The following is a 27,412-nucleotide window of genomic DNA, read 5'->3' on the forward strand; positions in this document are numbered from 1 at the left end:
CTGAAAAGGTAGAAAGGAAATAAATGCAGCCCCTCCCCACCCCAAAACAAAAAAAGACATTTTCCTTAGTGAATCTTTGGTTTGTTTTCCCAGTGCCTGCCAGGATCTTCAACAGCCAGTGCTTTCTGTAGTTTCCCCAAAAATGTATTTTCCAATTTTTCTTTATTAATTTTTGTCAGTTCTCCAGTTATATTTCTTGAAGATATATTTGTTTGCACTGGCATTATGTAACCACTTTTCAGGCTGCCTAATTCGTCCTACTGCTACTTAGCCAAACACAACCATCCAGAGAAGAAAGAAAAACGTCTAAACAAATACAAAATAAAGCTGGAATTCCCACAAGCACAAACATCCAGCAATCCATGGGTTCCTTCTAGCTGGAAATACTGTAACAATAGTCTTTCTTGCAGTATTTTAGTTAAAACTAAAAGTGCATGATAAATAATATATATTTTTAAGTAAATAAATATTCATCCAATATTTTTTAGCCCTCCAGGTTAGGTTCAAGGGTGGGATGCAAGTTTGGGGGCAATTCTTATATGAGCTAATTCACTCATCCTTAATTTAATGGGTCAAATCTTACTGTCTGTCTTCTGGCAAACCTCTCATTGATTTCAGTGGGCAGTTTATCAAATAAGTACTGAACAAAAATTGGGTAAGAATTTCAGGATTATTATTTCTATTTGAAAATAATTGGGAGGCATTCACATATTATGATGCTAGGGACAATATAAGTATCTACATAGGCAGATCAGATAGATATATTAAAAAAAAATCTGTCCAGAACTGTCCCACCAACCTCATGCTTTCACACTGAAAACTATTTTGTCATCTTTCTGTCATTGCACTTTTTCCTACTTTCCACTGAAGGCTGTGTGTGATATTCTGGCCTCACTGAAGTCAATGGCAAAACTTCCATTCACTTTATTGTGGCTGAGAACCCACCCTTTGAAACCAATATGGTTACAACTTTTCACATACTTTTTCATACTGATGGATAAAATGGGAATGGAGTGTGCTGGGAGATATTTCTTGTAATACAAAGAAGCAGCCATAAAGAACATATGAGGCAAGTTCATCTCTGGTGCAAATTTATGGCAATCATTCCAGGGATGAATTTGGCCCTATAGCTGGATTTGAGCAATATGCACGTATTTCTTTTGTTAAATATTCCATCCCTTGCAGGTTTCCTGAGTCCTAGAGAGCACAAAGGCAGAGCAAAAGTTTTCCCAAGTATTTATGAAAGCATCTGAAGTATTATGCAGCCTCAAAGCTCATTTCATAAAAATAATTTGCATAACACCTGCTTTTACAGATAATACAGCCTGAATGGATGTCCTGAACCCTAATGCTTGGTGAACCAGTTCTGCATGAAGCAAGAGAAACTCCATCCTGTCTTGCAAGGAGAAATCATGCCGACAAACAAGCTGAACTCTTTAATCATGAGAGCAGATGAGATGGGTACACACAAACTATTTAAAATGCAGTTCTACTGGAAAAGTGACTTCAACCACAGTTGTGGTGGATCAGCACCTCTCAATGTCAGACCCTAGATGTCTCAGTTTTGGGGACCCAAAATAGTGACCCTTTTTGAAAATGTATGCCTAAATTATTTGACCAAGGCCACAAATATCCACAAAAGGATTTAGGTGCCTAATTGCCACTTTAGGTGATTTGCTTAGGCCTCACCTCTCCTCAAAATTTCCTTTGGCTTGTAAGGGGAATAGGCAGACCTAGGTGTGACGATGGTGATGTTATACTGGTGCAGAGCAGTGGGGAGGGTGCATACACCTGTTTGAGGGAGGATATGCTGAGGCTGGAATGTGGTGCATACACATATACAGAGAAGGGTGAATGCTGGTGGTGGGGAGGTGCTAGGATTGCTGAGGGGTGGAGTATGGCTATATCTTTGTGAGGCAGACACACTGGGGTTGACTAAACACTGGGCCAAAGTGTGGCATGGGGCTCTCTCACACAGAGAGCTATCTATCTAGATCTTTCCTCTAACTTTTCTTTTCCCATCACTAAGTACATTTCAGGTAAATTCCTTAGTGAAATGCAAAGCAGTTCACGTGCTTCTTTCTTCCCTAGATAAGGAGGCTCTGCTTGGGTCCTGTATGTGACATGTCATGGTGGAAATGCTTTGTCAACAATGAAGCTTTTGAGAGTGCTCTGAAAGTGGTCAGGGTCTAGATTAGTCCAATCCCCTCTAGAAACTTGATCTACCGCCAAACTCCCTTGAACAAAAATATTTTATCTCCAGCTAACAAGCTAGAGCTTTGTAAACTGCACAGTCCCAGAGGAGCACAGCTGTCTTGGCAGGTTATGATTAGAAGTATGGACACAGGTGTATCTCAGTCCTCAACCTTTGCTTTGAAGATCAGGGCCAAAACTTTTGCTGGGCAATGGAAATAGTCTGGGCGCTTGAAAGGAATAAGAGCACAGGGGTGATGTGCTCACAGCAGCTTGTACCACCGATAATGCAGACACTACATCCCATACAAGTTGCAGCCTCTGCATTGTATCCTGGTTCAGTCACAGACAGAGCGAGTGTCAATAATCTAGTCTGGACATACCAAAAGCATGGATTGTGATGGCCAGGTCCTCATCCAGTAAGAAAGGGTAGATTTTCTAGCAAGTTACAGACAGAAGAAGGCTCCCCCCCCCCTTCCCCCACTATTGATGCTATTTGATCATCAAGGCTGAAGGATGAATCAACCAGAACAGAAGATTCAGTTTTGGCACAGTTGCCCATAACCACTCCCCAAATCCTCAGATTCAGAGAGTGGCTATGGGCAACTATTTATCTTTGTCTTCACAGGCTCACACCTCTGGGGGGAGGCAGCCTATCTCCCTCCCTTGTCAGCCTCAACATTAGGTCTCTCAGGCAGGTGGAGAGATTCCAAGGCTTCACTGCCCCTCTGCAACATTGATACTAGCTGTATCTCCACTTTGCCCTCTGGGAGATCTCACAGCACCTTCAGGAGACTAGCTTCTAGCTGGAGAGCAGCTCTAATAAACCCAAGGTAACACTGAGACACCAGTGGTCTAAAGGGGAAATGGTTTGAAAAGCCAAGATTGTCTTGCTCTGACATGAAGGGGGGGGAGGGGAGTTGGGGGTGTCTCACCTGGGTGGGGGAGAGGTGAGGAGTGAAGATCAGCAGGGATGGAAGTGAGAGAAGGGCAAGGGCGCAGGAAGGGAGGCCGTGGGGCGGAGAGAGCCGTGTGTGGGAGGAGAGGCGCTGGGAGTCAGGGGCGCACACACCTGTGCACGAAGGGAATTACTGGGGTTCTGAGGGGCGAACCCACCCGTGGCGGGAGCAGGGGGATTCCGAGGGGCGCACCCGCCCGTGGCTGGGGGGACGCGGGCACCCGCGGAGCCAGGCGGCGCTGGCACACCGCAAGCAGCCGTGTAGGTGGGGCGGGGGAGGCCTAGCCGCGCGGGGCGGGGCGGGGCGCGGCGGGGCGGAGCTCGGGCCGCGGCTGGCGGCTGCACCTGTTCTGTTGCCCGCGGCCGCCGGCCTGGGGCGCTGCCTGTGCCGGGGCTCCCGGAGCGCGCAGACGGTTCGGGCGCTCGCCTCCCTGGAGTATGGCCCGAGTGCTCCGCAGCCTCCGCGGCTCCCAGCTGGTCGCCCGCTTCCAGCGCGGCTGCGGGCTCTTTCCCGTTGTGGAGGAAGGAGCCGGCGCTGGGCTGGCGCGGACCGTGGACGGCGCGGCCCAGCCCCCGGCCCGGGACACCTGCAGCGGGGGCAGCCCCGCCAGGCAGCGGCTGCCGGCTGACCCCAGCAAGCACGGCCACAGCAACGGTGTGAAGAGCAGCCCCCAGCCGCAGGTAACCCAACCCAGCCCCCGCGCCCCGCACGGCCCCTGCCCCGCAGCCCGGGGATGGCGGCATCGTTCTCATCCCAGCTCTGCCCCCGCTTAATGGGTAAATGGCGGCGGGGGGCCATTATTCCCCCTTTTGCTGGTACATCAGTGGCTTGGGGAGAAATAGGGGGTTTCCATCCTCCCTTCCCCCCCGCCCTGGCCGCCTCATTCCTCTTCCCATAGTAAGTGTGGGTGTTTCAATGATCTTGTCCTAGGCTTTCCTCCTCTCCTCTGACTCAGCCGTGCTGTGTGTGTGTGTGTGTGTGTGTGGTGGGAGGGGTGAGTGAGTGTGCACCCCTAGGGGAGTTCCCTAATAACCTGGTGCTGTTAGAGGATGCTTTACTCTCCGATACCTGGCTGCGGAAATTCATCATGATTTACAAGGGTGACGCTTGACTGGGAACTTTGGAAAGAGGAACCGAGGGACCCGGACTGTATGGGAGGGTGGGAGGGAGCGTCACTTAACACAAGAGCTAGTCGGAAAGTCAGAAAACGAAATTTCAAGTGAAAAATTAAAGAGATTCTGGTTATTTTCCCCTTATCGGACCAGTTCTATTTTACACACGTTGATTGAAAAAAGGGTGCAATCCCTTTAAATCCTGCAGTCAGATTCACTCTGGCAGCCCCCCCCCCTCCGTTTTGAAATCAGAGGGGCTCTGGGTGGGCATATGGGCTGCTCCTGTGGCTCCAGTTATTGGATCAGGAATTAAGATTGCCATTGTTACTGTTTAAAAAAAAAATCAGAACTTTTGTACCCTTCCTATACACTTACCTGGAGAAACAGGAGGCACATTTGCAAGTGGATGGGAAAAGATTTGAGATAAATCACATCTGTTCATGCATGCATAAATCAAAGAGAGTCACCTGGGAAGATTCTTAATTTCCAGGTACAGACACCCTTCGGAAGACCCTGCAGCCTTTACCTAGGCACAGCTGCAATGAATTCAATGGGAGTTATGCTTGGCTGAGGCCTGCAGGATTTGGTCCTTTGTATAACAACTGAACTTTGCTTTTTATTGTTTTTCACTGACTTAGTCTATTAGGTACTAGGTGTACAGTATCATTTCTTGACCCTTGTAAAGTCACTAGCTATGCAACCACATGTACATAGTAAACATTGTATAATTGTTACTAACTACTTTCTAAACCAAAATACACTCTCTTAGAATTTCTGTTTGCTAGGTCTGTTTATGCTAGTGACTTTCAAAAACAAGCATGAATAAATGAATTTCACATCTGAAATTGTCTGGTCAGATTCTCATTTGATTCCTGCCTAGTGTTTAGCTTTGATACCATTATTTGCTTTCTTGCATCTATGCTGTTTGTTGCCATGGACGGGGCTAATGTTATAGTAAGACAAACTGATCAAAGACAGCAGTGACTTTTGTATACAGCTGAAACTAGAAAATGAGACCAGTGCAGTCTGTGTATAGACTGCAAAACAGATGGGGCACTGGCTGATAACATGTATGAACAAATAAAGACTTGTGGCATTTGGTTATGGTGAGGTATCCTCTTGAGGAATGCTCAAATATGGAAAAGTAGAAGGATGTATTAAGATGTAAAAGAACTTCCTCAGAAGTGGCATGAATGTTTGCTGAAATTAAGATGGTGACAGTTTCCATGCTTAGATCAGAAATGAGGGGGTTATTGAGGAATCAAACTTCAAATCACCTAAGGATGCCGCATTTATAAAACTTTTCTGATTTTCATTTTCTCTGTTTTTTTTAAACACATGGAAAAATATGATCTAAGGAGCATGACCAAGATTGTCCGTTTATAAGAGAATGTCAGAAGAGGGAAGGGTGCACGAGAAAGAAAAGCATTGGGGATATTGTAGAGAAAAAACTGGCATTTGGGAAGGAGATAAATATAGCTGGTTTCTGTCTAGGAGTTAGATAACATGGTCCAGATCCTCTGCTGGTGTGAACTGGCATAACTTCATTGAAGTTAATGGAGTGACACAAACTTACATGGCTGGGGATGTGACCCCATAACTCAAAGGCTGTATAACAGGTCAAAGCCACAATTGGAGAGAGATGATAATTGTTAAGCATCTGGGGGTGGTGCGGAGGAAAGAACAGAATAAGAAGTGAATAAAGGCTTGATCTAAACACAGTGTTGCACCAGTTTAACTGAAGGGATGATTTTTAAACATTTAGCTAAATCAAGCAACTTTGTGTACTCACACATCAGTCTACATCTGGTTTATATCTGTTTTGCTTGTTCCTGTAAATTCATGAGCCACCTAAATTGATACCAATTTTAAAATTGGTTGAAAGCATATCAGCACAGGGATTTGCACCATCATAATTACATTGGCTTAATTAAACTGGTGCAAATTTGTGTGTATACAATCCCTAGTAGTGATAGTCAGGAAGGAAACTAAAGAGCTGGAGTGGGGATAGATGATGAATTATAGAGGAGAATTTTTAAGGGAAAATCAGAGTGAAGATATCTTAGTTAAAAATAGAGCCTGGGTCAACGAGGTGCACAGCAATAACCTGGGATACTAATTCAAGAAATTATTCATAAATTCTTATTCCAATTCTAAATTAAAAATAAGTGTCTTGAGTGATGTCTGAGTTACCTCTACATTTTTAAGAAGACTATTCTCTCCCTCCAACTATTTTTATTATCACTGAGAGATGTTGATACCCCTGTCACTTCTAGACTCCATTCTAGATTGCAACCAGCAAGAACATCCTAAGGTCACTGAGCAAGACTGATATAACTCATGTATACTAGGTTTCCATTAGTGTAGCTACCCCAATGCTGCTAACCCCCAATTGTGGTTGGTCTACCTTAATCTGCTCTGACTATTGCCATTATGGCTGTATACAGGTAGTGGCATCCCTCACTTTTCCTTCCTTTATCTGGTCTTGACCGAGCAGGCTATTGCCATTTACAGTGCTCATATTTAATCTTATAAATTTGTATTATCACATACACAAAAATGCAGGAAGGGCATGGTGCAGTGTGCGTGTACTTGCTTATCTCCCATTGCACCAAATTGGATTGATTACAAATCATCCAGGAAAGGGCTGGGATTGGGGTGTGTACAGAAGGAGAGGTAGTGGTAATTCAAACTCAGATCACAAAATAAGCTCACCCACATCAAATTGTGCAAGTGTTCCAAGTATGCTCATGTATGCTCTTAGTTCTTTGGGCTTAGCTCCATTTACTTGGGTTCTATATACACGGGCTCTGTTGTTTCTCCCTGCGTGGCTTTTCTTCCTAGAAGCTTCCTGAGCTCAGCTCCCCTTTGGAGGTCATCAGATCCTTCTTGATTAGAGGATCAGGAAGACTCACTCATGGTATTCTTCTGAGTCTGCTAATTTGTAGTGCCAAAATGATCTACAGTCACAGTAAATTATGCAGAGCTTCATAAAAGGATCCTCCTGTCCAAAAATAGTTAATACAGAGAAATAGTTAATACTTTGTCAACATTGTTACAACTGGTTTTCTGAGTTAGTAGGCACTGAAATGAATGGGTCAGTTCACACCTCTGACTTATTGTTTCAGATTCTGCAAACAAAGGCAGAGGAAGGATAACATAGTGGTTAGGTGCTATCCTAAAATTCAGAAGACTAGTGTTCAGTTTCCTGCTTTGCTACAGTCTTTGTGTGACTTTGGGCACATCTCTTTTTTTTTGTACCATCTGTAAAATGGGGTGAATAGTACTTCCTAGCCTCACAGTAAAGTTGTGAGGATAAATACCTAAAGATTAAAGTGCTCTTTGGAAGAGGAGCTGAGAAGCCTTAGAAATAGAGATGATTATACACTTCCTAGTCTTTAAACCAACAACCTTTAATACTTCCTGATTTACTGCACTTCTTTGTGATTTTAGCATAACAGACTAATTGGGGATTCATTTCTGACATTTTTTCCTTTTAGTGAGTTTAGTTATGAGTCTTTCTAAAGTCCCTGGGAGTTGAACACACAGACATTAGACAATCCTCTGTAAGTAACATGGGACAAGAAGTGTTCGGATTCCAAATCAAATGGAAGCTCTAGACAAAAACTACAAGTACATTTTTAAAACAAGATTCCCCTTGCTTACCCTGGGTGTCCTGATTTCTGGATGATTTTCTTCTATAGCTGATAAGCTCAAATAAAATCTTCCTAAAGTTTTTAAAGTTATCATAACAATAATTTACAGATCTGTGAGGAACATAAATGTCCCCAAATAAATGGTTTGAGTGAATGTTTTCTTAACTTTGATGTCTTAACATTTCAACAAATGTTCAAGGGTGTCATTGAGCTATGGAAGGATATCTATATTTACTCTGTAGATACAAATTGTCTAAAGGAATCCTGACTGGTGTAATGTTTCCATACTGGTAGCTGCCTGTATTTTTTTTAAGTGAATGTATAATGCTGATCTTTGATAAAGATGTACTCTTGGTAGGGGTCCTGTAAGTTGGCCTGAATATGGCCTGATAATTAGAAGTCTGTCCATAACTAGAATGGGCTGGCAGGAATTGCCCATCTGTTAATTCTAGATGTATTTCAGTCACATAAATGCAGTAATCAATGACTGACTACCTGCGGACTAAGATATTGCTTAATGTAAGGATGGCTGGATTGTGTTTTGGAATCTGAAATGCTTTGATTTTTTTTTTTTTAACAATAGATTTTTAGCTTCTGTCCTGCCCCTATATACTTCCTTACCCTTTTAAAATTCAGACATAGATGCTTTGCTATATAAGGGTCTAATTTCATGTTGGGCTTTCAGGTCTCAAACTTGGCACTTTTTCTAGCTCTATCAGCAAAACAAGTGCAAAAGAAAACTCCCCTAGCTGGGTGGTGTACTTATTATTATAGTGCCAGCAAGCAATACACCCATGTAGCTTTTGTTATTGGAACCATTGTTATTGCCAATGCTCTGTGTACTTTAAATTTGACCTAAACTCTGAAACAAGACCCCTCAATTCTGTGGCACTCCAGTGCAGCAGAATGGAGATTCTGCACCAGCTTCTGAAATTAAAAAATGGAGGTTTCTTATTAGATAAAAATATTACCACTATTGGTAAAGCTGCACCTTCTGTTTAATTTATTTTACTTGGTCATTCAGGATTGGTTTGACAGTAGCTGAGAAAGAAAGGACCAGCAGATGGTACAAAGAGACCTTGACTATAAAATAAACCCATAAGCCTCATTAAGAGAACTAGAACTAAGATATTTTCAGCCAGAAAGGCAAAGAGATACTGCTACTGTAATTTAGGCCACATTTTTCAAAACTAGCCTCAGATTTGAGTGTGCTGTTGGAAAGACTTTGGGTCTGATTTTTTTTCAGAGGGGCTGCTGAGCACCTGCATATCAGCACTACTAAAAATCAGGGGCCCAAGCTGTCTGTTCATCCTTTCCTTTCTTAGCTATTGTCAACCCACTGTGTCTGCTTAGGAAACTCGTCCCTCTGGTATGTATCCAATTTTTGCTCTCACCTCAAGGTTAGGAGTTCCATTGTTTCTGTGGAAGGCAGCTATTATAGGAAGTCTTAATCATGCAGAATGAGGAGGTCCCTCAGGTAACTTGGGCCAGTCCTATAGAGAATTTGAAAATGGGGATTGAAGTCTTGAATTTCATCCAAGATTCATCAAGGGGAATGTCTGACAACCCTTCCAGGGGTTGTTACACAGTGGGCACTGAACTCAGGACTTCTAGTTCCAAAGCACAGACCTCTGGGACTTAAGCTAAAAGACTAAATTCGTTAGTTGGGAACAGCCATAGGTTGCTATCCTCTGTCTGACTTCATGGCTGGTCCACATACATTTGTTACCAGTGTTTGGTGATCTTAAACCTAAATCATGGATGGGCTCATCATAATCCACCAGGGCCACTGTTTTAGCCCCATCTTCTCTCCTGTCCTTCAAGGTAATTGTCTTCATTCTAAAACCACATCTGTAGTTCTGGAATCCTAGCAACTATTACTGCAGGCATCACTACTGGAGGAGGTAAATTGCTTGATTTGTGTAATTTTACTGAATGTCTTAAGCTTTTATACTTACGTTTACTGCCTTGCAGCTGAGCTAATGGTTTCTCATATGTCATTCTACCCCCATACTCCAGAGATTCACAGAAGTGGATTATATAGGATGGGTCTAGAGGAAAAAGGGTCTTCCTGGAAAAGTCCTCTGGCCCAGCAAGTTACTTTTTTCTTCCTGCCATATGTGGTGATGGTCCCTGCAAGACACTTACTGCTCATCTGAGCTTTGGGAAAGGATTACTGAGTGCTGGAGTTTCACCTGCTGGTAAGTGTGAGCTCTAGGATTTCTTAGGGGTGGGAGATAGCTTTGCATAGGTTTTGTTTACACATGCACAAGTTGCACCATGCTTAATTAAAATCTTTTTAGAACAATTTAGCTTAAACTGGTGCAACATCCATGTGGAAACCTGTTAAAATGGTTCTGTGTAGCTTGCATATTTAAACCTATCTACACAAGCTAAATCGAAGCCCAGTTTTAAATCTAAATAAAAGTTACACATGGGGTTTTGCGCTGGTTTAAAAATAGTTTAGTTTATCTGGAGAAACTCTCTGTAGGTCATTGTTTAGTGACCATTTTATTGTTTGTCTCACTGGAGGTCAGCTATGTTCCTTCTGTTTTTTCTCAAAGCTGTTTGGGATGTGTAAATTGCTGCAAAGTCAGTTCCCTGAAGTCTACCAAGCCTGATTTGCATTAAGATAAGTTTTAATGCTGCAATATCAAATTACATTGTTCTCTCCTTCCCTGCCCTCTGCTGTGTAATATGTAAAAGGAGTCTAATCAATGTCATCTTTCATTTTACAGGAGAAGACAGTACCATGGCTTTCACCAGTTCAATTATATTGTATTAAAATATATATTAAACATTTGTATTGTATTCAGTGGTCTGTTTCCAATAAGCACTGTTCAGTAATGACAAAGTTCCTCCTTGGTTAGGATTAGTCCTGTTTAAAAGGGGAAAGGAGATGCTGTATAGAGAAGAGGGTACAACGTTCTAAGCTCTAAGCATTGTGAGAGAGAGCTGGAAGGATCAGTTACAACCATGCAACTACAATACCAGTTTTCCTCGAGCCTGGCAGCATGCTGATGTATCGTGAACTGGTGTATTGTTAAGGCCTGATCAAGAAAGCACTCCTGACATTGGCAGAACTGTGTAGTTAGGAGCACTCATGTATGTGGAGTGTAGCCACCTTGCAGTTGCCTGAATTTGTGGTTCCAATGGCTTCTCTTCAGTGTTGATAGATCATTACGGTCTCTTTATAGTGGGAAGCTGACTCAAGCCTGACAATGGATGCTAACTACTGCTCTCCCGGCATTCAAGGACACTTCCTGTAACTTTTTGAATGAGTTTGGCCTGGTGTACAGTAGCAACTAAGGAGTGAAATGAGGACTTGCTGTCTGCAACTATCATCACTCTCCCAGGGCAGAGGAAATTAAGGCACATCAATGCTACTGTCACAGTTACAATTACAGCAGTGTCCACTAAGCTGGTTATAACATGGCTTTGTCTACCTGTGACCATGATTATCTTAAGTCATGCTAAAGTTTTACTTAGCCCAGGCTTAGAAAAATATTGACTTTTTAAAATCTAGCAGCAAAGGAAACCAATATTTCCCTCGCCCCATCTATGAACTTACAAAATGGGTTGCACTGCACTGGAGGAAAGTGGAACTGTGTGACTATCAAATTTTGCTTTGCCAGTTCTCTGAAATCCTTCTGCCATGTGCCACTCAATTTCAAATTGCCATGAAAATAGAAACCTTGTCTAATAGGCAAAGAAACAGTATTAATTGAGCCACATGATAAATATACATCACAGGTGGTAGCAAATGACAAACTTTCATAGTGAAATTTCAAACTTATAGTTTACGCCTCAAGCCAAACATTAGGTTGAGAAAACTTTCTATATTTTTTAAAATAAACACCACCAAAACCTTTGCCTTCCATGTTGGTTTTACTACCAGTGAATGATGATCCTCTTACACACTTGCCCTGTGTCTTCCATAAAAAGCCAGCAAACTCAGAAATAGCAAACACCTGGACATATCAGAAAAAGTGAGCATATGTATTCCTCCTCAGGCTCTCCTGAGGTAACTTGTAGCCTTACAGTTCTCCACAACATGCCCGTGAACTTCCCCCTAAATCCCTGCCAAAATAAAAACCAAAGAGGTGGTGAGATGAGGGGAATTGAAGAGTGGAGGGGGAGTCTTGCTAGAGAACAGATTGAGAACCACTGGTCTAAAGCAAGAACTTTTCCTGTCCAAATATGCTGCTGGTGACCTTTTAATTTTAGTTGTCAAATATAAATAATAGTTGATGTCTGGAGCACAACTGAGTTAAAAAAGTTTCTTCTAATGGCCATATCTTGAAATCAGGAGGATGGGGATTTGAGTCTAATTCTATAATCTCTCTCCCAATGTCTTAAATTTTCACCATCTAATTTTTTCTTAAAGCAGGATTTTTTTCCATTCCTCAGATGTTTTGGCTCTTCTAATAGAAATGGTATGTTGAGGAATGAGGAAAACACAACTTACTAAAACATTTCACATGTAGGATCCTAGGTTCACCTCAGACTATGGGACAAACCTGTTTTTCCTCTCTAATGAAAATAGGGAGGAATAGTTTTTTCTGTAATAAGGAAGTAACAAGGCAACTTAGGAGCAAAGAAACCATCCAACTCCTTTCCATTCTCTTATTCCTTCCAAAACAAGCACCAACTGGCTAGACAGATGCTTAAGAATGTGGAAAGCCCCCGCTTTGCTATGGTATTTCCTACAGTCTAACAAGGTTGTTCAAATTTTGTGACCCTGAACACCACATCGGATACCTCCTAGGAGGCTGAGGGATGCCGCTTTCTTAATCAGTAATAAAAAAAACCCTAAAATATTGAATAGATTTGTTTTCACACTGCAGTTTCAGGGAAGAGGTGACTGGGGGGGAGTGGGTGAGAGGGAGAGAAATATTCCTAGTTGCACAGGCTGTGTCCTTGGCCTGACACATGACCTGGTAGAAGAGACAGTTGGTATGATTATAGACTTCTCCAAATCTGGTTTTTATGTTAGAAAATTGTCCGTTGATCCTGCTAAATGAACTCTGCTGAGTATTATTGAAGGCCTGAGTTTTGTGGCACAAAACTTTTTTTTTTGTTGGGACCAGAAATGAAGGAAAATCTTAGAACTGATTAAGCATAGAAAATATTACATACTGAAAAGTAGAAATGATGTGGGGAATGGAAGAGTTAGGCTGAAGCAACTCAGCCACCTGGACAGAACAGGGTTTAATAAAGTTCCCTTGTTCATTTGAACCTGTATTCAGCTTCACTCTGAATGAAACATGGTCATACTGTCTGAACTCTTAGTTCTCTGAAGTGCAGTAGCTGTCAGCATGAGCCATGGAACTTGATCTAAAGTCTTCTAGAGCCCTGGATTTTGCAAACACAAACCTTAGCCCAGTGATAGACCCTAGTTGAGGGGTTAAAGCTGTAGACCTGGCCATTCTGGAAGATGACAACAGCAGGAAAGTAAAACTGTTACATTGCTGTACTGGGGAACAAGGCAGAGAGGTCTGTACCACTCTGGGGCTCATCACTGTCTCAAGCCTCAGTTCTAGGAGCCCTGGGAATCTGTTGCTTCCCAAAGCAGAACAAAACTGTAGAATGACAAGTTTTTCACTAGACACCAATCCAAAGGGATAGACTCTTATGCACAGTGACTGCTAAATACAATTTTGGGGACTTAGACTCCCTAATTTTGGACTGAATAGTCTGCAGCACTTATCACCACCTGATGAAAGCAGCTACTCCAGGAAGGTAATCTCACTTTAGACAGATGGTTAGACAATAGGCATGTAGCAGAAGCCTCGAGAGAGGATGAAAGCCCTGGGAGGCACAACCCTCCCGCCCCCAGAAGTACATGCAGTGAGACAACAGCAAAGGAAAGCAGGTGGCCAGGGTTCCATAACCATTGTGAGATGCATTTACTTTGGGAGTCAGATGAGCAAGTAAATAAGTGCCCCACCAGGACAGCATTGCCAAGTGAACCAATGTGGCCAGCTGAACCATTTAAGCACCGTGTGCAAGAGTAGAGTTTCAGTTAGACTCGTGTCACCGTGCTCTCGTACATCAGTCAGTATTATGACATCATGACTCAAGTCCAACAGCATATCAGGTTCAGATTGTTGGGACAGGAAAGCAACAAGGGACAATACTAACATCTCTGTATGAAGCAATGTTAATAGGGAAACACCCTGTGCAATTTCAGGTGGATAGAACAGCCTCGTGCAATTTGATTCCTTGGGGTAAATTGGAATACACACACACGAAAAGACAGTCACAGTCTAATAATGTACAAGGGGAGCATAATGTAGCTGGTAGGAAAATAGTAACTAACCTGAAAAATAAGACTGTCTACTTAAGTTTGTGGTGGTGGATGGTAAGCACCATAAATACTTCTTGGGGAATAGTCATACAAGCCATGAATCTGATCAGGGTGCAGTGTTAGAAGCAAGTGCAAGAAGCAAAAAGGGGAGTCCCATGGACAACAGAGATAATTTTAAATTCATGTGGAGATGTTTTCAAAGGTGATGGTTGCCTTGAAGGAAACCTGTGACTGGATATAGCCCCTAGAGTGGAATCTGTATGCTTACTACAGAATAAAATTCCACTGGCATACCAGTAATCTATTACACAAGGATTGCGAAAGTCTGCAAAGCTGAAGTATTGTAGTACCTATAGAGGGGAGCACAGCTTAGGTAAGTAACATGATGGTAGTAAAGAAGCCATCAGGTAAGTTACATATCTGTCTAGATCCAAAGTCATTGAATGGACTTCAAAAAGATACTGTTATCCACTGCCCACAAGTGATGGCATCTTGCCAGAATTTTTATGTCCTGTGAAGTGAAGGAATGGGCATACAAGTGTGGATAAAGAGTCCAGCATGTTGACTATCTTTGCAACAACATTTGGTTGCTACAGATGGCTGGGCATGCTGATGTGCATAAGCCCAGCATGAGAAGTGTTTCAGAAAAGACTCACTCAAGTGCTGAAAGGACTGTCTGTGACGAAAAGAATTGTATACGATATCCCTCTTGTAATCAAAGGGATCTATGATACAGAAGTAGAACAAGACCATGACACAAAACGACAAGCTTTTGTACTGCAATGCAAGGACAAAAACAAATCTCAATCCAGAAAAAATGCAGTTCAGTGTGAGGTGACATACATTGGACATGTACTTACAGCAGAGGGACTGAAAGGAGATCCCTACAAGACAAAGGCAGTCAGAGATATGCCATTTCCGGTGTCGGTGAAAGAGGTACAGCACTTCACTGGAATGATAAATTTTCTGTCCAAGTTTGGTCAACACCTGGCTGCAGTAGCGGAACCCATACATCAGCTCACAAGGTAGGATGTTAATGGGGACTGGGCAGGTCCCCAACCACCAGCATTTGACAAATAATGAATGCCCCTGTCCTGAAGTATTGCCTGCCAGGAAAGCCACTAACACTCCATGATGCATTGGAGAAAGAACTGGTGTAGGTCTTCTGCAGGAGCAGCTGGTCACTTATGCCAACAAAGCCCTGTCAGAGATTGAACAGCGGTACTATGGTATTCAGAGAGGAGTGATTCCATTAATACACCCAGTAATAGTACAATCAGACCACAAACCCCTGGAGACAATCATGGCAAAGCCCCTTCTTAGTGCTCCAAAGAGATTGCAGCACATGAGCTGCCAGGTGAAGATCAGATATTGTCCAAGACGATTACTGGTGTTGGTCGACACCCTGAGCAAAGCACATATACTCAGCATCCGTGAGTTGTGGGAAGGAGATCAGGACACAGAATCCATTAACATGCTGCATTATTGCCCAGTTTCAACAGCAAAGCTGATGTAAGTAAAAGAGGTTATGGAAAGGGACATCCAACTATAGGCAGTCAAGACAGTGATACTGTGTGGCCAGCAGACAACAGCCACACACCAGCAGGAACAGAACCATATTTTCAAAGTAAAGATGAGCAGAGCATGCAGGATGGAATCATATTTTGAGGACAGAGAGCTGTTGTCTCTGACGCATTATATAAGGAGATAATACAAAAAAAAATACAAGCCTCACTCCTGGCCATTGTCTTATGTGGGCTCAAGTGTGTGTTTATAGGCCAGGAATGAGTACACAGCTCCACTCCTGGATAGAAGGACGTGACACCTGCTAGTTGTGTGATAACCACCAGCAGAAAGACTTACCACATGAGCTGCCCACCTGATCATGGGAAAAGGTGAGAGTGGACTTATTTACCTTCAGCGAAAAGCAGTACTTGATTGTGGTGGACGACTATTCAAAATGTTGGGAAGTTGATGACCTGCCTGATACAAGAAGAAGGTCTACGTTTTGGAAACTGAAGACCCACGGAAAGAGAGAGCATTCTGGACACAGTATTAACCCACAATAGACCCCAATTTGCCTTGAAATAATTCAAGGAATTTGCATGAAAATAGGAGTTTGGCCACCACACCTCCTCCCCAGCATATTCACAGAGTAATGGCAAGGTGAAATCAGCAGTGAAAACAACTAAGAGTGTTACACAAGGCTGTTTCTTCGGATTCAGATCTCTTGTGAGCATCTTTGGCACATAGGAATATCCCTTCACAGGAGTGCCAAAACAGCCCAGTGCTGGCAGTGATGGGACAAAGGCCCAAAACCCTGCTACGAATGAGGCGGCCTGTTGCAATCAGAAGGATGGAGAGGAGATAGAGAACAATCAGAGGAGGCAAGCACTAAAGTACAACAGGTCAGCCAATGACCTACTGGCTATGCAGACAGGAGCTCCTTTCTGTGAGGATCCAGCTATTGAAAAAACACTAGGAGGAGTGAACCAAAGGAGTCATGAGGGGTGCAGTGGCACCCAGGTCTCATGAGGTAACTGTGCAAGAGGGACAAGTAAGTGTCTCCTGTTCCTTCACAAACCAGCAGACAACATCCAGAGAAAGCTACATTGATCATTACAGAGCAGAGACACAGGGAATCATCTGGAGACCAACTCCACAGAGAGGGAAGAGACTCCACAGAGAGAGTTTGCAAGAGTGGGAGACAAAAAACCATACCATCTCAAATACTTTAACCAGCTGCGTCAGTGGTAAAGACTAGACTTCAACTCAGCTTGTGCTAGCAGCCTCTGGCCAAAGGGACATGTAAGGGGGGAGAGGTGGGGTCTGGGCATCAATTATTTGTTTTAATGTTTGTATTAAAATGTCTAGACTAGGGAAGATGACTCATTAGTGGAACTAGAATCAGAGGGCCCATGTTCCTTGAAGGGATCGTTATTGAGGGGACACCCGTGGAACAGGGAATGCAGGGAGTTAGGCTGAAAGTAACACCATCATGATCAGAATAGCCCACAAGGTTTAATAAAATTCCACTTATTCAATTTAACCTGCATTCAGCTTCACTCTTTCCTAATGAAAGAGAGAGAACCAAATTAAGGTTGAACAGGAAGCTTTAATTCTGGCATTTCCTATCTTGAGTGCCTCTCTTTGCAATCTTAATATTTTAATGTGGGGTTTATTTAATTAATGTCCTATTTTTAAAAATACTAAAATAGGAATTCCATTGCCTGGAATACGAACCTGGGTCAACAGCTGTTTGGATCTTTACATCCACAGTACCAACCTCTGCCTCTTGTGCTAACATAGTAATTGGGAGCAGTAGTAGGCTGACTGCGGGGTAGATGCAGCACTAAGGGGGAAGAGATACATGCACGAAAGCTTGTTGGGAATTTTTCAACTTTTTCATTGGAAAATACTCATTTGTCAAAACAAATTTTTTAGACATTTCTATTTTGACAAAACTCTTGTCAGGAAGGCTTCAGTTGGCTCGAATTTTGAGAAAGGGGGAGAGAACCACCGATACACAGCAGAGACTTGCACCCAGGTGAATGCCCTGACCACTGGGCTATTGGCTGTGCTGGGTGGTCTGTGTCTGTGTGACCAGGCATGCCATCCTGGACCTGGGAAGCCTTCCTGTTGAAACAGATTATTTATGTGAAAAGTTTCAGTTTAGACAAACCAGTCTAGTTTAATTTTTCATTGAAATGAAAAGTGTTGAAACCTCAGTTCTTCACAAAACTGCATTTTTGTTTTCTGGTCAGCCCTAACACACACTCCCAGGGGGTTTTACAGTTATCTGCTGACACAGCAGGGGAATGTAGAGACTCAAGACCTTGGGCTAAATTCTGGGTTTTGGTAGTGAGTGTGCTCTAATGGTTAGTCCTTTCTGCTTCTGTTTTTCCCTTTTCCAGTCTCCTCCTAGCCACCCTCTCACTTCTTGTCTCCCTCCTCTTTACCCTCTCCCATGTCCTTCTCCCCACTTTCACTGGGAAGCACAGAGTGCAGGAGAGAGAGTCTCCTCCTATGGTACCGTAGCACCCTGTGCAACTAGAAAGAGCAATTTCAGGGAAATTTTGCTCAATCCACACTTTTTGGGATTGAAACATGCCCAATGCATATGGAATCTTTTTAAAAAATTAGTTGCTGAACTCTAACAAGCCTCTACTGACCATGTGAGAACTGAGTTCTTTCAAGAGCTTATAACTTGGCCAAATTTAGGCAAATTTTCATGGGACGTGAAAAGATACATCCCTGACATATTCTCCTCAACACCTTTTCAGTTCTTGCTTCAATGCATGGAGGTTCTTGACCCTGTCCAAAGAAATGTTGTGTAAGAATTTAACCCAGGATAACACTTCCCCCTAGTCTCATTCTCTGAAACAGATAAACCATTTTAGCAGAAAAATACCAAAAAACATTCAGCCAAAGGCAGACACCCAGCATGGGAAACTTCAGCCTGAATGGTTAAAGTCTGGCAAATTTATAAACAACTGCAGTGGGGTCTTATAATGGGAACTGTTAGGCAAACATAATTATAAGTTATGATACTAGCTCCACATATAGTAAGCCTTTCAGCTGTCTAGCATCTTTCTTGGCATTAGATATTTGGTTTCAATACCCTAAACAGCAAATGCTTCTGTAATCTACATTGTGATTTATGCTTTTGAGCTGAAAGTCCTGACTTTCGTAGCTCTAGCAATAGAGTCTCCTTAGATCCAGAGGTCTGGGGTTTGATCCCAGCTGCAGGTGGCCTACCCAATGTCACTTCATTACACTTTCATGGACATCACAGTGACTCGAATCTCATATTGTAGGGGAGAGGATGAAACTGATTTGTCTCTACATTTCTGTATAAAATGATTAAATTGATAAATGGCCACAGTCCTCTTGTAGGAAGCCCAAAGCAAGGGCTTGCTATAAGGTAGGTTCAAAATTATTACAGTTAATGTTATCGCTAGTCAAAGGATGAAGTCATGTAACAAATGCTAACTAAGCATCTGAAAATCCTTTATGCAAATTCCTAGCAATGTCTCCCTAAGGCTTCAGTGTAAAGAATAAGTTGTCCTTCAATGTTGTTGACCTTCAGACCGGACATCCTAAATTTTAATCATACAAAGTACTCAGCAGACCCCAGCTAGGTCATTTAAATTATACTTCTATCAAATATGTTTCCAGGATTTCAAACATCTCACAGCAAGTATAGTAAATGGAACGCTTTATGTGATCTAAAAAATTTAAGTCAATTGCATACAACAGCACTGGGAGCTGCATTCAGTTCACTATTCAGTGTTTCTCCTCCCCACCCTAAGATATCATTTGCACACAGAACTTCAGCATTGGCTGGTGAGCAAAGGAGGAATTGACTTTTTACATTTGTCTTAAAATGACTGGCTTTTAAGTCCTAAACATTCTGATAACAGTTGAATTTTTAATTTGAAAAGAACTTTTAAATTGTTACAAATAAAATGATGCTTTAACATCTTGGGCACATCTAGATCCAAACCGAAGTATGTTCCAGTAGAGTTCACAGCTTTAGCAGGCTGGCCAGACCATGCGGTGTAAGTGTGTGAGAGCCTACAGCACAACCCTGATTTTTTCTGAACCATGTGGTTAACCATGAATGATGGTTATGTGCACTTCATTTGTGCTGACTGAATTTTCGTCTCAAGGAATGCAACGCCTTTTCAGCTTAGTGGAGGAATCTGCTTCACACAGGCATCAATGATTCTGAATCAGAATTGCTCAATTTAGAAGAAAAATATTTATTTCTTACTGTTAACGCAAACTCACCTGGAAATCAAACTCTATTTTTTCCCCTGCTCATACATAATTACCCATAACCCTAACACCTGGATTAGAAGTATTTTAGGTGAGCAGCTACATTACATCTTCTGACATCCTCGGTAAATCTTTGCCTCATGGACACTCACCAGACTGCTATGTTTGAGGACCCATGCACTTTTAGGATTCTTGAGACTGAGCAGAGTCCAAGAACTGCCTGTTGCTTGGGGTTGCTAGGCACCCACTCAGGGGACAGATCCTCTGTCTAGTACTCCCTTCAGAGAGAGCTGAGACCCCACAGTTCTACTCCCTAAGCTCTGGGACTAGGATTCCCCAGACTCCCCAGGAGCATAAGTATACCCTTTCCTAGAGATCCAACATTTTGGGTTTACCAGTTACCTTTCCAGCGATATGTGATAGTTGAAGCATATAACACACAGATTTTGTAAAGGCCCTACCACAGTTAACACAATAAATATACTGATCTAGATAAAACATCTGTATGCATTTGTCTCAGTTTCCTCACCACCCTTGACCATTCTTTGGGCTCATCTCAGGAGTCTTTAAAAGAATCCAACATCTTTTATCTCATTCATCCCTCCTGCATGTAGCTTCTCCTTTGGAACATGTAATCTCCTCTCATTCCTGTAGCCAGCTTTCTGCTTCTGGTCTCTTCTCCCTCTCTTTCTAAAATGGCTACTAAGAGACCGCTTTCTCTTATAACTGCCAGTCCCCTTTGTCAGGTGACCTGCTGATCAGCTTTTTCAGATGATCAGTCCCCATCAGGTGATTTGTTGCTTCATTACCAGCTCACCTTAGCAGACTGGTTTTTCTCGGTGATAGCCAACTTTTTGTCCAAGGAGGCTTCTTTGTGAATAGAGGATCATCAACATTTAGCAACCCTCCATCGTTAGTCCTGTATCACTACTCCTTGGAATGTCAGTCCACCATAGAGATTAAAAGATGAGAGATGGTAGACAAGCTCACTATCAGTCTACAGACTCCATTTTGAGTAAAGATATATAGGCAGAGTTCAGAATCCCCAATTGGAATTCATGTTGTACATGGACAAATTCTCCAAATCATGACACACCTTAATAAACTAGATCTATAATACATTTCAGCTGGGTTACAGTCACAGATAGACATTTTTTGCCCCCAGGAAAGAAGACTTTTTATTTTGAGTAGGGAAATGATAAAATTGTCATTATAATAAAATTATAACTGCCTTCATTTCATCCATAATCCTTTCAGTTAGGGAGAAAATATAAACTAACAGGGATAAAGAATATTTGATCTGTAATTATGGACTACTGATATATTTTCCCATTTGCATGTGAGTGTGTCCTGATAGCCTATAATAATGGTTTGAGTAGGGCTCTGCTGGAATTTGTTTTGCCACTTATCCTTTCACTGCAGGCTTCTGCCACAGTTTCTGGGCAACAGAAGAATTTAGTAACATTATACTGAAAGGTAGATGTTCCACTGGAACATCAGCATATCTGGTGTTGCATTACACCCAGAAATAGATGTACATCTTCCCCACTCCTACCTGCTAGTGAATTAGGAAGGACACAAGTGGTTAACTGGTTTCTATCTAAATACTCTAAGAATGTGGTTAACTTAACCAGCTTCATATTCAGAAAACACTGAATCTTATGAAAGTGGAATTTTGTTTTTGGAGTTGATATTTTTCAAGCTATTTATGGTGGTCACCAGATGGAACTAAATGTCTTCTGTGTATGTAAATGTCCTGTGGTTTACACACAAACCATTTCCAAAAATTCCCATTTCCACTATGCTCTTGCACATGGTGTTGTAACTTAGCTGGATGCGTCTCCCTCTCTGAGCTGAGCAGGCTAAATTATTAAACATACCTCATAGAACATTAAAGATATCAAATCACTTCAGTAGGTTAAATACAAACAATTTTAGACAATCTCAAGAGACTCACAAATTATTTAAATGAGCTATTCTTTGGATGGATAAACTGAACATGAGAGAATGACATGTTCACACAAATTAATTTCAATAACTTTCTGCATAAAGTAGTGATTCAACAGCTTCAGTTGTCTTAAAATGTGATTAACTTCCACAGAAATCCCATGCCACGGTTAAAGTGGGAGTAAAAAGGGGACTGTACTCTACCAAAGCTCCTGCCATGATCCCAGCTTTATTCTGAAATGATTGTCTAAGAAATAGTAAATGTCACTATAAAGTGTTCAGGGTTACCATCCTATGGAAATGAATGTGAGAAGGTTCCACCTCTTAAAGGGACCGATCTAATTTTTCTTATGGGCCTCCCGTGCTCAGAGTATTTCATAACCATAAGGGTTAGAAACAGTTTTTTTGAAAAAGGTTATTCTATGCTGAAACTGCTGGGGCCACCAGAGAAGTGCTGATAAAGTATTAATAAAGTGATACATTGCTGATAAAGCTTGAAACTTGTTCAATTCTACTATGTAATCTTATAACAGATCATGTTACTGTAAGCCAGTGTTTCTCAATTGGTGTTCCGCAGAACCCTGGGGTTCTGCGGGAACACTGTTAGGGTTCCGCAAGAAAGTGGCATTGCGCCGCCGAGAGCAGCTGTTCTCCGCGCCGCCGTAAAAGGGAAGATGTCCCGTATTTTTCGGCGGAGGGTATCGAGTATGAGTGTAGTTTCCCCGCAGAGCCTAAAGAGTTCCGCAGGGAAATTTAATTGAGAAATACTACTATAAGCTATCATTTCCCTAGGAAGCAAATAGATGTGGATGCCAGAACTATCACACCACACTGTGAAAAATGTGCTAGTGGCATCAATTAATGTTGGATCAGGTCAGTATGAGCCAGCTGAATAGTCCTCATGAATCTTCAAGGATTCCAAAGTAGCAGTTTCAAGCAAGAACTTTTTTCTTAAAATGTTATCTAAATAAAGGAAGGTAACAAATAATCCATACATGAATAAACCTCCAGAATAACAAGTTCCCAAGCCCTATGCTACTCTATCTTAAAGCATGTTAGGTAGAGATCAAATGATGTAATAAATACCTGAAGCAGATTTTGTTTGTGTATGGTGCCCATGCTTTGAGGCTATTTGAATTACTGATATTGGGAAATTAATTTAGTTTTTGAAAGTGGATGAGGGGGAAGGGACAAGAGGAAGAAAGAAGAAAAGACGATATTGGGGAGGAGGAAATAATAATACAAGAAAATCCCCAGACCTCCCAGAAGGGTCCAGATCAAATTCTGAAAAGTCAATAAAACCAACATTTTTCACAAAACTTTCCATATTTTGGCCAGTTCTATTTTTAAATAATAACTTATAATTACAACAGTCTTTATATGATTTCTTAAGAATAGAATAATTGACCATGGGTGTATGCTGCTCATTTTCTATTTCAGACACTTGGGCACACAATTCCTAACATATCAAAAAGACTGTTGCTTAATTGGAGAATTAGCACATTAAGGAGTGAGCATTCTCTTGGGATAAGCCTAAGTATTTCCAAATACGGTATAATGATAGCACTATAGTTGCTAATAAGTCCATGGTGTGTTCTAGTCTCAAGATATTTAGCATGATTCTGCCTTAATTCATTTAGTGCTGCAGTACTGCTAAATTTACTTATAGAGATGTCTGTTACTAATATATGATCTATAATATTAATATGTGGGGGAATAAGCCCATCACATTGGTGTTTCAAGAAAACTGACTTCCTCTTTTATGTCTTTTGTCTATCTAAAGTGAATTTAAATAAATGACCTTTTCATAAGCTAGGTGAATGGATGTGGCTCCTTTTGGTGTCTTGCTACTATCATCTTCATGCAATTACTGAAAGAATTAAGGCTGCATGACATTCCAGGGTGCAATCCAGACCAGTGAGGGGCTGAGTCATCACTTGCCCTGCAACCTGGGGTGCATCCCAATACTTTGCTACTGTAGCTCCCAACCTGGATTCCTCACAAACTTCATGCAGGTTGCACCCTGAGTGTCTATGTACAGCCACAGCCTGTTCCAGAAGCTCTGACCCTAGCAGCCTGTCAGCAAACACCAACCACACTCTGGCTTCCAGCAGTCTTGATTACTACTTGCAGGGTGACCTTGGCACACTCCCAGTCCCAAATTTCCCCCAAAAAACGTGCTTTGCACTGTCCATCCCTCTCCAGGACAGTCCAGTTATATTAACTCTGTTACCCCTTTAAGAGGATCAATGTACAACAACGTACTACTTTAAATTAAGTGACCTGAACAAGTCACAATACTGGATTAGTTTTAATGACAGACTAAAAGAAGTTGATTTACTTACAGAGAGAGATTTTAAATGAGTATAAGTAATGAGATATTAAAGTCAGAAATGGTTACAAGGAAAATAAAGATAAAACTCTTTCTAAACTTAAACTAGACTTGGTTCAGGGTGAAGTCCCTTACCACATGTTGCCAGTAACATTGCTGACCAAACTCTCAGGCTAGGATCTGCTCCCAAAGTTTAACAACTGCTCCTTAGGAGAAAATAGAGAGAGGGACAGGGAGAGAGAACTTGGGGTAGTTTTGCCCCTCACTTTCCAAAAGGTTACCCCACAAAGCAAAGTTTATTCAAACAGTAAAGGAGGTGACATGGTGCCTGGTAGTGAAAGAGGATGCACCCTGTTTCTTGTCACCTGTTTCCTGAAATGCAGATTTTCCTTGTCTCCTGTCTTTCTCCTCTCGCTGTCTGAGGACCCTGTTTGCAATTTATATGTAAACTGAGGTAAACACACACTCCCTTGTTTAAGACCTGCTTGACCAGTTCTGCCTCATTGGGGCTATGTGGGTTTGAACATGTGCCACCAACATCATTCAGGGGGAATTCATAACTTTACATATAACATTGCTACACATATTTCATCATCATGTTATTGATCAGTGAGTTAATTAGTTTCCAAAAGACAACTCACAAGGCATATTTTGCACAAAGATTATTACAATAGTGTCTTGGGTGTGTATACCAGGGTGCATTTGGTCACAGGCTGCTATTTTCAAAGCAGATTAAGGGATTTGGCCGCCTAATTCCCTTTTAAAATTAATGGAAATTGGGTGTCCAGATTCCCTAGAAGCTTTGAAAATCTCAGCCAAAACACTATCAAGAAGGTGCAGTTTTGCTGGAGTTGACTTTGAACTGCTCCCTAGTTTCCAGTTGCTTATTCTGTGGGGTCTTGCTATTGCTATGGTATAGGCTTGTAACCTAAACTACTTGCTGTCCACTAGTATCTTCTTCCATAAACAATCTGTGCCCCAAAAACCTCTCACACAGAGTAGGGGCATAGTGATTACAGGTATCTCCTGAATCTGGCATGTACTTTCTAGTTCACCAAAGAGGGTCATGTAAGGTCTCTAAAAAATCTTGTCATACTAATTCTCGTAATCATTGTGTGATATATGTATGGATGATATTTGAGTTGTGTATATATATGGAAAATATTCTTTAAAGTCTCTCACGAGCCACAGAGAAAAACGGGTTTCTTCCAGATAGGAAGTAAAAGGCATAGCTCTCTGTCAAATGTAAAGTAAGCTTTGTAAAGTAACACAATGGGGACTCATACTCATTTACATACAAAGTCAGCAGTAGGATATGAAATCCACAGGAAAAATGAGTGATGGGTTCTGCTGTCGCTGAGGACAGACCGCGAAATCTGAGGATAAAAGCAGAAAGCAAGGAGACACTCCTTAATCCTGCACCAACGAAGGAAATGGATAGTGCATTTACATTCATGATAATGGGATCCCAACCAGCCTTAGTTGGAAACACTACAAAGGGCATTTGGGAAGAGATACACTTCTTTAGACAGACAATTTGCCTATTAAAGAAAAGCTTAGTCTCTAAGAAACGTGCTATCATTTTGTTTTATATGTAACCCTTCTGTTTCCATTATCTGTACCCCTTAGGTCTTAACTCTTAATCTTTAGTAATAAACTTATAAATATAACTCAGTACTGATCCTGAATTGAATCATTCAAGCTGGTGTGTACATGGTTCCCTTGAGGGCAGCTGACCGGGTAAATCTTTGAGTGTTCAGTAGATGAGAAGCTGAATACTATGGGAGAATGCTTCAAAGAGACTTAGGTGACTGCGTGCACCTATTGTTAACCTGCAAGGCAAAATAGGGGCTGGCAAAGCCCTGAGGAGAGTGGTTAGGTGGCTGACAGACTAGAGGGCCAGGAGCTGACATCCAGTTAAACACAAGCAATTCTCTTTTCTCTCTAGTGGCAGGGAAGGTGACTCACACCCCTGGATACCCTAAGAACCATCATAACATCACAATCCTTTCTCAACTCCTTTCCTTATAAAGTTCTCCCTAACTTTCCATCTTTTTCCAGTCTTCCCTTTCCCCACCTGAAATGTTTGGAGAATGTAGCCTATTTGAGAGAGCTGTGTGAGGAATAGTTTTCTTGTCCTGCCAAAATTAAAAACAAACAAAAAAAATTAAAAATTGAGATTTCAAAAATTTTCCTGGGTCACAATGGGAGAAAACTGAGACTTTTTGACAATTCCACAAGAAATAGTATGGTAGTAAGGGCACTCACCTAGGATATGGAAAACCCAGGTTCAAATCTGTGCTCTATCTGACTTAGAGAAAAGATTGGCACTCACATCTCCCCTTTCCCCGATGAGTCTGTCTAACAAAAACTCTCCTGTTAGAGCTCTTCCACTGTGTATAAATAATTATTCACTGAGCCAAAGAGAGAGGCTGACTCTTTAGTCCAGTGACCAGGACACACGTGAGATGTGGGAGACCTAAGTTTCATAAAATGAATATTTATTTATAGAAAGTGGAACAGCTCCAAACAGGAGAGATTGAGCGAGACCTACCCCAGAAAAGCCAATAGGTTATGCCTCCGATGAGTGCTCAAACCACTGGGCTATTGCCTCTTCTGGGATGGGTCTTTTGTCTTTCTCCATCCTTGTACCTGAAAAACCTTTCCCTATGAAAGTTGCTCTGAAACAAGTATGTTTCTGCAAAATCTTTGCTTTTGACAAATCAGCATTTTCTGATGAAAAACCATTTCACTGGAAATCTCCCAACCAATTCTACTATTGAAAAATGATATTGTCACAGTCAGAAAATTGCATCTCATAAAATTTCAAAACCACAAGGATTTCTAAGTCTACTTTGTGTAGGTGGCGGATGGCTGTTCTCAGATATAATTGATCAATTTAACATTAAATTGATCAGTTTAACATAAACTGAGTCCAGCAGCATAGATATAGCATCTACTCCTTTGTCCAACGACACTTACACAACGTCTAGTAACTTGACTTAATCTTAATAGATAAAAGACACACACACACCCAGACATGATCTCCTTTCTGAAATCTAATTTCACTGGAGTCAGGAATGAGATTTTTTAATCCAGCTATGCATGTCTGCCTGCTCAGC

General features: G+C 41.8%; 1 protein-coding gene across 1 annotated transcript in view; it reads left to right on the forward strand.

The window, feature by feature from the left end:
• Positions 1-3,493: 3,493 nt before the first annotated feature.
• SGPP2 (sphingosine-1-phosphate phosphatase 2) overlaps positions 3,494-27,412 on the forward strand; it is a 70,610-nt gene continuing 46,691 nt past the window's right edge. Inside the window, exon 1 of the mRNA XM_067538965.1 lies at positions 3,494-3,832. Coding sequence (XP_067395066.1) covers positions 3,590-3,832 — 243 coding nt within the window. The 5' untranslated portion in view covers positions 3,494-3,589. The remainder of the gene's footprint in view (positions 3,833-27,412) is intronic.

The sequence above is a fragment of the Emydura macquarii genome, unplaced genomic scaffold, assembly GCF_026122565.2.
Source record: "Emydura macquarii macquarii isolate MOO-44397 ecotype Brisbane River unplaced genomic scaffold, CSIRO-AGI_Emac_v2 contig_499, whole genome shotgun sequence".
Taxonomy (NCBI): domain Eukaryota; kingdom Metazoa; phylum Chordata; order Testudines; family Chelidae; genus Emydura; species Emydura macquarii.